Genomic DNA, 12,087 nt, shown 5'->3' with positions numbered 1-12,087 from the left:
ACATTCCAGGTCAGGCTGGACGGGGCTCTGAGCGACCTGATCGAGTTGAAGATGTCCCTGCTCATGGCAGGGGGGTTGGACTAGATGGCCTTGAGAGGTCCCTTCCAACCCAAACCATTCTGTGATTCTATGACACCAGCAGCCTGACACCTCCGCAGTAAACCCTTCCCAGCAACCTGCCATCTAAGAGATTTCTGAGCTGGAAATCCCGCCCCTGTTTTGGTTTATTTGCAAGTACAATTTTAAATCGACTCACAGAGAGGCCATTTCAATGTAAAAAAGGAATCTCAAAAGAATAGAGATGGAAATATCCATTAACCAGTTCTTCCTACAAAATAAAAATTGCTTTTGCAAATCTACTTAGTATTACTTGGTTAGAAAATACAAAAACCTCAAAAACAATGCATGTATCCACCCCCATGGCCTTGGCACATCTGGTCAGTTTAAAAAGCCTTCTCCAAGCAATAGTTACAACAGATACTGGGAAGTGTTATTTTGTTGTGTCTGAACTGGTCTGTACTATTTACACAACAAGAAGATCTTGGCATTTTTGACACCTGTTTCAGGCAACCCCTAACAGCAGGCTTTCTGATGTGAATTGTATAAGGAAGTCTTTGCCATCTGTATGCACGTTTTAGTACATTACTGTAAATTACCATACTTCCAGAGCAAACTTTGTTTCCTGGCAGTGATAATAAGTTCAGCCACTTAATACTAAACGGAATGCTAGATGAGGTTATTTAGACAACTTCCCACATCCTACAGAACATACAGTTTACCTTTCCAATTTCAGAAGCCCAGGAAATGGAGATCTGGTTTGGCACTGCTGACGACAGCCTAACTAGAGATGTTATATTCAAGGGGCGCCCAGGTCGCTTCTGTTCAATTCCATTTTTTGGCGGTGGAGCATATCCCTGTGGGAAGAAAAGGACAAGGAAAGTGTTACCAAGCCTCCCCGCTGTACTCCGAAACAGACTTGTTAGGTTTAAACAGATCTATGGGAAGCAGGTAAACCTAGACGCTCTCTAGGCTGGAGACTAAATTCAACGCTTACTCTGAGAAATATCAGTCTTTGACAGTCTAATACCGTAAGCCAACCACAATTTTAAAGCACTTTTTGTTTTAAAGTGGTTTTACAGAAGTGCTGAAAAGGGGGAAGAGAACGCAGTTTTGGTCCAGGTAAGTTCACTGGAAGAGTAAAAAGTCACATTGATGCTTTGTGCTTTTTTCCCCCCACCCCACTGAAAGAGAGCAGAACATCGCAAGGACACAGCCTTAGCGACACACACAGCAAGCCACGAAGAGTTAACTCAGTGTTTCACACCCGCAACACACTTCATTGATTCTATTTAAGAAACAATAAAGTCTTGTTCCGAGAGCTCCACATCTCCTTGGCGTCTGCTTTGCCCCATATCAACTACACGTAGCCCCATTAGCAACAGGCTGTTATCCGTACTCTGCCAAGGCCCCTGAAGAAGAGCTGCGCGTGGAATATCAGCTGTATTTAAGAGCTAATAGGCTTTGCTGTTGTCTGCAGAAACAAAACAAACTAGGTATTGTTTGCTCAGCTTTGAAAAATTTCATAACCTAGACTGCTTTTCTCTGTAGTTTTATTTCCTATACGATGTTCGCGCATTGGATCAGGAGCCATCCTGTTCCCTTTTGCTTCTAGGCAAGCACATACTCTCCAGCGTACCGTGAGCAGAAAGTACTCGTGCCACGTGAAGGAGCACGCGGCCTAACTGCAGCTTATTCATCTCACCCTGCGTCTGTCGCTACGAAAGCAAGCCAGTCTGTAACAGGAACTCTGAGAATCTCCGTTTTGAGCTCACGCAGGCTGCTTGCAGTCCACTCGTCTCAAAAACTCACCCTGCACCAGAAGGATGCCAAAAAGAGACTGCAGCCCTGTGCCTTGCACAGAACCGACTGCCAGATTTCATTTAGTTCAAGACAGTGTTGTTCTATACAAGAAACTCTCCCAGAAAGGATATGCCGGAAAAACACACGCGTATTTTTTTACCCAGAGAAACTCACATTCACAGCCTAGCGCTTGGAAAAAGTTACGTTGAAAGTCGCTGAGTCTGAGAACAAAAAAAAACAGGAATAAACAGCCTCTTCCACTAGCCAAGAATACCATAGGATAATCACTGCCTTTAATCCAAGGAGGACTCGATAGTTGTCACATCATTTCCTGTGTTTTCCAAAGCAGCTCTGTTCCTAGTTCATACGTTTCGCCTGACAACCAAGCCCTGGCTGTGCCTCACCACTGCCCTTTATTAATTTCAGACAGGACTCACGCCTGCAGTGGCAGAATAGGGACTCGGAGCATCTACAGGCAGGTCTGCCAGGCCAGAGCAGCAGACAGCAACTGCTGAAGAACTCTCTCTAAAATGGTTCCCACCCCAGGTGGAGAATGACCCGGTAGCTATAAGGAACCTTACCACGCGTGCTTTATCGCAGAACGTGGAGGCAGCAGATGTATGGGGACTGCTGACAATTTCCCATTTCAAAGAATGAACGATTTGCCATTTCTTTAATCAGACCTAACAGCTGCAGCCATTTACAGAGTATACATCCCAGTTGCTTTGCTGTAGTACGCCTTTCTCTACCGTGGTGGCTTTATAGTGTGCTTATGTGGACAAACACACCATCCCTGCAATATTTAGGAGAGTATTTCCACACATACTATACCAGCCACAATAATCCTGCTGGTGTCCAACCTAAAATGAAGCTGCCTTGCTTTCAAGAGAGCAAGGACGCAAGTTCTCTTATATTTCTCAACTTTTTTTTCCTTTTTCAGAGACAGACTCTGCAGCTCACGTGCTTCATTTCAGTCAAGCTTTTGATGTTTTCTTCCACAGAGCAATGCCCTTGAGCTCAGATTCAATTCTGTGCTCCTAGAACACTTTAAAACCTTCCCTTCCTAGCCTTCCAGGACTTGGGTAAAGAGCACTCTGCTTGCCTATCACCACCAGCACGGTCTAGCACTGTTTAGTTAGGCTGCCAATTCTAGTGGCTAGCAAGTGCCAACATTATTTGGGTCTAAGCCTCCCACGCTTCTCGCAAGAACCATATTAGTCAAAGCAGGTGGAATCTGCTACAGCCAGAAAAATCTATCAACAGAAAGCACGATTGCTCTTCTATCTAGCTATTTCCAACCCGCCCTGACATACTTGATTTTGTCCTTTGAAAGAGACCTGCAGTGGGCTATGGAGGTTCCCTGAGAAGAAAAGCAAATTACCTTTTTGGACTTCCGCGTTTTGCCTTGCCTACAAGAGAAGTCAACAGGAGAACCACCTGCTGCAGTGCATTACGTATAAAATCCTTGTTACGTGCCAAGACACCAGCATGCAAGGCTCTATTTACTCCTTTTAAGTCAGAACCAACACTGTAAGAGGAAGGCACAGATAGTTGTAGGAATACAAGAAAACATCGTGTTAACATGAGTTGGCACAACCTGAAGCAGTACTGGCACACTGGCAGCATTTCTCTGAATTTTCTGGTAAGGACGGCAGACAAGGACCAGGAATAATTAACAGACATCTGCAGAGGCATGAACTGCTATACCAGGGAAGGACAGAAGAGTACTCACTTAAGAATTGTACAAGTTGGCAACAGAGGCTGCTATCACTGATTAATTACCTAACACCAACACCACTGAGTTAGACAATAGCTGTCTTTGAGGCAAAGAAGTTACCTTACGTTTCCTACAACAGAAAGGAACTGCCAGAGGGATGCAGACAGTGACCAAATCAACAAGAAAATGTTTGCAGGAGCGCTCGGACTGACACTATATTTGTCATTCAGCTCATACTAAAGGAGGAGAGGAAAGGAAGCTGCCAAGAGAGTAGTCATTTATTCACTTTCTCACCTAAAGTTTCTGCTGAACAGATTAAAGAGTCATTTTATGATGCGCAGGAAGAACCTGCAGGGTTTAGATCTAAAGCAAAGCAAGAATCCAAGATTACAAACAATTTTTGCTACGACTGTGATGTATGTTACACACGCAATGGATAGCGTAACGCAGCATAGCGGGGCGTAAGCTATATTAGCAAGACTGAGAACCAGCAGACATCGATGTCCACAGGATAACATGAGACCCCATTCTTTTGGTGGGTTGCTTAAAGAAAGGAAGACAATCTGCAGAAGAAAGGAGAAAATCCTGCAAGATTATCACAGAGAACATAACTGGCATTTGCAGAAAATACTGACCAGAAAAACATATGAAAGAAATCCTCTTACACACTGAAGACAGATAGAAGAACAGTGATGCAATGGTTAAAGAAGTAGGGGGAAGACAAGCTACAGAGTCTCACTTAAGCTGAGTAGAGGCCAAAAAAGCAGTCATGGTTGCGTATGGCAGGAGGGAGGGTACAGGACAACACATCTGACACAGCAAGAAGGTGACAAACACTCTGAAAAAGAGGTTTCGGACCTCCTCTCTCCACACAGCATCTTTCCAAACCTACTGCTGAAAAAAAAAAAAAACCCAACCACCCTCTGTACTACTACTATTTCCATCTTCTATAGCTTCCAGAACTACTCAGAATGGGTTGCGTAAGGGTTTCTCTCTGTTCTGCTGTACAGAGATACCCGTTGCAGAGATTTTTCAGGAATAATGAGAGTGCTTTTCCCTTTTTGTGTATAATCAAGCCTTGAGGTGACCCTGCCTACGTGCTAACGTTTGCAACATCAGACACCAGTAAAGTGTACGACTGCCAACGCTGTTTTGTTCCAGTATCACCAAGTGCTAGGAACCCTAAAACGTGTCTGTTCTTCATCCCCACAATGAATTCTGCTCTAACCAGACAGATGCAGAGCAGCGTACAAACTTGTAAGTTCCCTCGTAACAAGAAGGAACTCAAGCCAATCACAAATATAGATAGCCCAAACAAGCGAGGGCTACTCCCAACCAAGCCAAATAAACTCAGTTTGAAGACCTACGAGGAGGATTCCCCAGGCAGATGCTGGTTTGGTTTTGACATATTTTGTTACGTTAACTGCAACAGATGAGGTTTGCTGTTGGCGGCTAAAACACAATTAATCCATGCAGTGGCTGTAACGCGATTAACAGTAGTAACGGCTCTCGCACACAGCAAATGTACAAACCATATGCCTAACACTAGTAACTAGAGAAATTTGAGTGATAACAATAAACAGCTTGATTGTTTCAGCAAGCTAACATTACAGAAAAAACACACACACCACAAGTCACAAAGAAGCCACAAATGCGTACAAACAAGCTTACCGGCAACGGAAACAGCTTCCCATTTACTTTAATACACAAACTATTTGGGTAATTATCTTCTTGAGGGCAGCTTGTCTCTGCTAGGCATAACCTACATCCCCAAAAAGAGAAAGCGTCATTTTTCAAGTGTCACCACATTCATACGTCCCCACAAACATCTAGACTTACATTAGCCAGTTAAGAAGTTATAAGAGAACACCATGAAAAAGGTACCTTAGCTGAACTTGGACTGTGTAATCTCTCCTGCCCCCTGGCAAGAAGTCCCTGTGACAACGAAAAAGAAAGAGAAGCACCCATTTAGACAGCAGGTCTCATATTCCAGTCATACGCACAAAGAACCGGCACGCCTGCCGCAACAGCACTAAACTTTGCTCTTATTTTTCTTTTATTGAGCTGCGAACGAGTCTTACGAGCGACACCCCTGTTTAGCTACTGCAAGTTAAGCAGGACTTTAGGATCAGCATCCTCTGTCAAGAGTTTATAGTAACAATAAAGTATGAAGTTGCCAGAGAGGGAAAAAAAAACCCATGAATTCTCTTGGCTTACACCATAGGTCTTACAACAACGTGACCCCTGGGGCAGAAAATAAAAGCAGCCTCCATTCCTGCAGCCAGGAAACACGCAAGGAAGAAAAGCTTACCGCCTCTCTAAATAGTCACAATTATTTGGAACCGAGTAATTGTTAACTCTTTAGTGGCCTAGGATTTACCCCAACTGCACATGAATTCTGTGCACAGATAAACTCAGCATAACTTTGGTGAGGATTATCACTCTGCATCTGCAAGCTTATGCGATGCATAAAATGAACCAAAAAACCCAGACTTTCTCCTGAAATTTTGCAAAAGTTTACCTACGCTATGCCACGCTCTTACTTCTTACCTGGAAATACAGATTTCTCTGACCTGCTGAGGTGTTAAAGCAAAGATAAAAAACTTCTCTTGGAACTTCTGAATACTGCTCTGTACTAGAAAAAAAGAGACACAAAAGAGGTTTAACCATGGTGATTAAAGTCATTGATTAAAACAGGATCTGCAATTGAGTTTTTCCTGGAACGAGGCATAAGTCACTTCACATAATCAAACTGTGGTTGAACTACATGGAACTGTCAACAGGAAAGCAACGGAACAAATCATTCATTCAACTATATTCAGATGGCTTGATATCACATTACGCTTCGGTACGAAAGAAGCTCGGCAAGCTGCGTTATAGTCCTTTCTCCCAAGGGAGAAAGGTTCAAACAAACACGCAACAAAATATAACACTGGATACCTGACGAAGAGAGTACCACGGAGAAGACGTTTACAGCTAGTTTAATGCGCTACAAGAAGAGAACACGCACCAGAAGTTATTAATGGACAGCTGGAAAATTACTCAATTCAGAAACAGCTAAAGGTAATTAAGCCTTTGGGGAGGAAGGGAGGGAGCACAACCCCTAACGCCAGAGAAGCCAGCTAGACTGCATGTCTGGGAATTGCCCCGCAGTAGCATTTGGGGGGAAAAAACCAAACCAAAACACACAACTTTCATATCAGAAACCTACTTGTCTGTCAGTGATGGGAAGCAGTAATATTTTAGTATTAAGGGTTCATAGTATGCACATGTTATTTTTCTACTTTCTTTCGACTTGAGAAGTTCGAAATCTTGACCTGAAAATAAAGGTAGATTGGACTTGTCCAACAGTTTAAAGTAACCAGCAAGGAGGACAAATGCAAAAATAGCACGGCTAAACCAGGCAAATTTGGAAGAGCTAGACTGTCTTGCACACTGTGACATTCAGAGAAGACGATCTCTATGCCCAGAAAACACACCCAAAAAGGACACAAGCACAAAATAAAACCCAGGTAGAGCAAACACACACACCAAGTTCCTCAAACAATTCAGAAGAGCCACACTGCGCACATACACACGCACACACACCCCCATAGACAGCATTTTACATTTTAAAATAATACTTGAGCACATGTAAGAGAGATCATGGAAATATTTTGTTATTGAATTGAGCGTGGGTTAAAACTAAACCCCACTCCTACACCTGCTCTTGTGTTCTTATATTAGTGCAAAAGAATACCTGCGATCACCCCTTTTAAAGAGTCACAGTGAAGCAGACTATACTTTTAGCTCTCTGACCTATTTTGTTTCTGAATCCTTAATTCTCAAACACAAAAAACTTTGTTTGTTCCATGTCCCAGTGACCCGAGTCTACTAACTGGGACTATAAGCTATCCGTATCAATCTAAAAATATTAGATAAAGCCTCATTTCCAAATTTGCTTGTGAATCCATGTTAAGAGTGATTTTCAGCCAACGTTTGTATCCTTCTAACATCAGAAAGGCCCATTATTTCCCCATCAAGCCATTCCTCACATCTCATTTCCCCACTCCTCCTCACACAGATCTGAGTTGTAGCTCTGGCTGCTGCCACCTTCAGGTACTGTGCTCTGGAAAGAGTTTGAAGGCAAGCAAGTACTCAGTTAAATTAATCTCCTCCCCCTCATCCATGTCCTAAGAGAACCCAAACGTTACAGGACTAGATAATCCTCACTCCTATGAAAACTGGGCAACATGCAACAAAGAGCCTACAGTCTTCAAAGGAAAGAGGAATTTACATGCAGCTCTAACTATAACATGGTGACACCCCTAAGGAAGCATCTTCCTTTCAGAAAAAAAAAAAGGATCAATTCCAAAGTTGAGGAAAACAGCTGTTGGGGAAATTTCTAGCATATCACCTCTAGATATCACTGACCAGGAAACAAAAGGTACCTGCACAGCAGAAACATAATGCAGAGCACACGCTGCATTATATGGGACAGGGTGACGATGTGGCTGGCAACTAGTCTGGTTAACTATAAGCCAACAGTTGTCCCATAACACAGAATAATTCAGGAAGCTAGTTAAGACGCTCAGCTACTGCACACAGTGAACATAAGCAGGAGTTAGCCAGGACATCGTGGCACTGACAGATTATCTCTGTAAAGGTAATGGCAGCACGAGCCATAGAGCTGTCCACCACCACAGCGGCTATTGTCCTAATACACGGGTTTGATATTAAACTCTTCTCTAACAGGGTGTCACGACACGCAAATGGAAGGGACAACAGGCATCGTAAATAAAGCTCATTAGTAATGTTTGCTGCTTCAGGTACTGGAGGATGACCAACAATCAGTGTGTGCCTCACTGAGGCATAAGTCACAGCCTAAAAAGGCTCTATAATCAGTTAAGAAATTAATAATATTGTTTAGAAACACTTCAGCATTTTTCAAGCTGTTTGCATCCTCTTAAATATTTTAAATAGTTAGGGAACATTTTCTACCATGTAAGGTAAGACAGGTTGAATTTCAAGACAGAAAACAACATATTTCCAAATAGTTAAATATGTTTAAGAGGGAGGCATTTGAGGAAGCTAAGCTGAGACTTCAGGTTATTTGGAAGACAAAGGTCCACTCTACATTTTAACATAGAGTATGGCAACAAACCCGTAGGCTGAGAAACCTTCACTAAACTGAGTACAACACTGAACATTCCTTGCACAAAGTATCTATTTCAGTGCCAGATGCCAGAACCTGCAGAATTGTTGCAGTGAGATAAATGCAAACTAACAAACCAGTGAACTTGTTCTCCTCATTTTGTTGCAACTTATTAATTACTGACCCTGCAATCCTTTTCCTGTTGGCCCTGACAGAGGTGTTCCCCATTTGTACCAGACAGACTTCAGGTCCAAATCTTTCAGCCAAAAGTAACTCCACGGGAGGTTCAGACTAGATATTAGAAAACATTTCTTTACCAAGAGGGTGGTCAAACACTGGACCAGGCTTCCTAGAGAGGCAGTCGATGCCCCAAGCCTGTCAGTATTTAAGGGGCATTTGGACAATGCCCTTAACTATTATTCTTTAACTTTTGGTCAGCCCTGAAGTGGTCAGGCAGTTTGATGATCACTGTAGGTACCTTCCAACTGAACTATTCTACTTCACTATTTAATATTCAAAAAACAGAGATCTTTAATCATATAATATTTACAGAAGAGAACACTATTTTCTGAAGTATAGCTTGGCACTTTTGGGGACAGGTGGTGAAGAGAGGGCAAGAGTAGAAATAAGAACACCTCTCCTGTGAGGACAGGCTGAGAGAGTTGGGGTTGTTCAGCCTGGAGAAGAGAAGGCTCCGGGGAGACCTTATTGCGGCCTTTCAGTACTTAAAGGGGGCTTAGAAGAAAGATGGGGACAGACTTTTTAGCAGGGCCTGTTGCGACAGGACAAGGGGGAATGGTTTTAAACTAAAAGAGGGGAGATTCAGACTAGACAGAAGGAAGAAATGTTTTACGCTGAGGGTGGTGAAGCACTGGCACAGGTTGCCCAGAGAGGTGGTGGATGCCCCATCCTTGGAAACATTCCAGGTCAGGTTGGACGGGGCTCTGAGCGACCTGATCTAGTTGAAGATGTCCCTGCTCATGGCAGGGGGGGTGGACTACATGGCCTTTAAAGGTCCCTTCCATCCCAAACCATTCTGCGATAAGAAGGGAAGGGACTTTCCGCTTTTCCCCAGCTACAAAAAGCAATTGAAGTCTGGACTTAGTACGGTCATAAGCAACACCTATTTCATGAATTAAACCTGCAGAGCCATTAAACACTTACCTAGACTTGTAGGTTTTATGAGCACATCAAGCACATCGTAAAAAGGCAGGCTTTTCAGCTGAACATCGGGATGAACGGGTGGAATCGGAGGGGATGGCTGCTGCATCTCAAAGTGGGGCTTAGTGTCTTGGAGGAGCACAGAACTGACAGGCGAGGAAGGAGACTGAGGCGTGACTGAAGTAGAAGGGAGCGGGTGAATGCCAGCAACAGCCAGGTCAGGCTCGACAGGAGAGGAACTACTGTCCAAATTGAAAACCGCAGGTTTTATAGCCGATAAGTCCGAAAGTCCTTCAATCGTCCTTGGGTACCGACGCCTATAGAGTTCTCGGATTTTTATCTGAACTGCTGGACTGCAGCCGCTCTTCAGTAAGTGCAGTGCCCTCATCAGGAGGTCATGTTTCCGTCCACTTTTATTACGTCCAGCAAACCCCAACAACACTTGCAGTTCAGAAACACGAAAACTTGATACCATATTCTAGAAAGAAAAGAGATAAGCACAGGTGAGCCAACAGCGCCCCAAGCAGGCCTTTCTGAGGAGCATGGTGAAGCATCTGAACTTCCATCATTCCAGTTTTACACCTGTCAGCTTAGATACTACCCATACCCTTACCCAAGGCAAGAGTATAGTCAGTTTAAAGCGAAGAAACGAAGTGTCCAGGACGAAGGTTGAGTTTGGTTGTGTTATTGATTTCAAAGACTTCTAATTGTTTCCACACTCAAAAATAGCAACAACAACAACAAAATAATCTTAATGCAACCCATGCAGTGCTATCTTAAATTCAGACAGAAGCATAAGCTCTAATATAAAATCTGTCTCATTTCATGAAAAAAAAAATCAGACAAATCAGTATTATCACCTGTCTTCCAACACATTTTAAGAAATAAAATAAGTAACTGTTCTGCACAGGTTATTCTGAAACATCCTTTATTTTGTGCAGCACATTAAATGCACGCATGAACAGGGACAAGACAGGCACGTCAGGTTTCACTCTTGAAAGCACGGCACAGCAAGGTGGACACTTTTTTAGAAAGCTACATTATAGCGTACTAACAAACTGTTTAACCAGTGTCATTGATTCTTCCAGAATATCACAGAAAACTTCCTGTCCTTTTCGTATCACATTCTGGTATCGTGGGACACAAAGATCTCTTCAAAGGAAACAATACTATTTACTTGGTTATCAGAGTTAGTTGTGGAAGACTGAGGATTGAACTACGAAGTTCATAATCAGAAAGATTCTCATTTAAAAAAAAAAAAAACAAACAAGAAATAAAAAAGCCCACTATGCAAGAGGAAGCAATCTTCTCCCCCCCCATTACTACAAACAAGTAACTTAGCATAGGTGCATCATCTCACATTTTTGTGAGCAAGCTCTCTTTTCAGAGAGGTATAAAATTGCCCAGAATTCTTCTAAAGTAACTTCCTTCCTATTTCTGTGGGACTCCTCCACCGTAACAAGGAGGTTAAGTTTTAAAGATGAAAGAACATCTGACTTTAGTCTGTACTGCTGCACCGTACCAGCTCCAGACTCAAGGGGTGGGAGATGAAGGCCCTAACAGAAGGTATGAAGTAGTAGACATCTGGGATCATAAGAGGTATTTTTAAAAACAACAGTTCAGTAGCGCATTGTTGACTTTCAAATAGTAGTCCAATATATAACATTTAAAGCTTTGGGCACTGATTTCAGAAGGGATACAACTCAAAACACGATGTTTTGGGTTTACCTTCCCTACTCCTTACTATACAGTTACAGAGTTTACACCCACGTATTCTAACGTAGATCTGATCTCAACTAAAGTTTCAACACAACTATGCCACAACCACGCGGTCAGCCACCAAAGAGACTGAACTCCCCCTGTGTCCCCAGCTGCCTGCTCCCTATTCTCTCCTTAATGTTGAGAAAATTGTTTTTACAGTAAGACAGATCAGGGAATTGAGCCAGAGGAAAACTGAACTTGTGCCATTACAAGACAGCAGGAGCAAGCAGCCAGGACCTGCCTTTTCAAGGGCCACGTTATTCGTGCATATCAAAACAACCGTCTAAAATACTATGGTAGTACTCTTATCAGGCACAGCCTTTCCTCATTGTTGAGGGGGCAAGGTTATCCTATTTCTGAATTTCAGCATTTCCAGACGGCCAGTTTGGGTATGGTGATGCTTCTATCAAGTAGCTGTCAGGGAGCTAACCCAGCAGTGTAACAACTGGTATTC

At 43.0% G+C, this 12,087-nt stretch overlaps 1 protein-coding gene across 2 annotated transcripts in view; it reads right to left on the bottom strand.

Annotated features, from left to right (window-relative positions):
- The window catches only part of PIAS2 (protein inhibitor of activated STAT, 2), a 23,844-nt gene extending 13,497 nt beyond the window's left edge, over positions 1 to 10,347 (bottom strand). For both annotated transcript variants that reach the window (XM_009322971.1, XM_009322972.1), the window contains exons 1-5: positions 9,876 to 10,347; positions 6,128 to 6,212; positions 5,462 to 5,512; positions 5,249 to 5,339; positions 780 to 914 (exon numbers count right to left, since the gene is read on the bottom strand). In XM_009322971.1, the coding sequence (XP_009321246.1) occupies positions 780 to 914; positions 5,249 to 5,339; positions 5,462 to 5,512; positions 6,128 to 6,212; positions 9,876 to 10,347 (834 nt within the window). The remainder of the gene's footprint in view (positions 1 to 779; positions 915 to 5,248; positions 5,340 to 5,461; positions 5,513 to 6,127; positions 6,213 to 9,875) is intronic.
- Positions 10,348 to 12,087: the final 1,740 nt, after the last annotated feature.

This window comes from Pygoscelis adeliae, unplaced genomic scaffold, assembly GCF_000699105.1.
Source record: "Pygoscelis adeliae isolate BGI_AS28 unplaced genomic scaffold, ASM69910v1 Scaffold182, whole genome shotgun sequence".
Classification (NCBI taxonomy): Eukaryota; Metazoa; Chordata; class Aves; order Sphenisciformes; family Spheniscidae; genus Pygoscelis; species Pygoscelis adeliae.
This window is presented reverse-complemented; position numbering and strand designations above follow the sequence as displayed.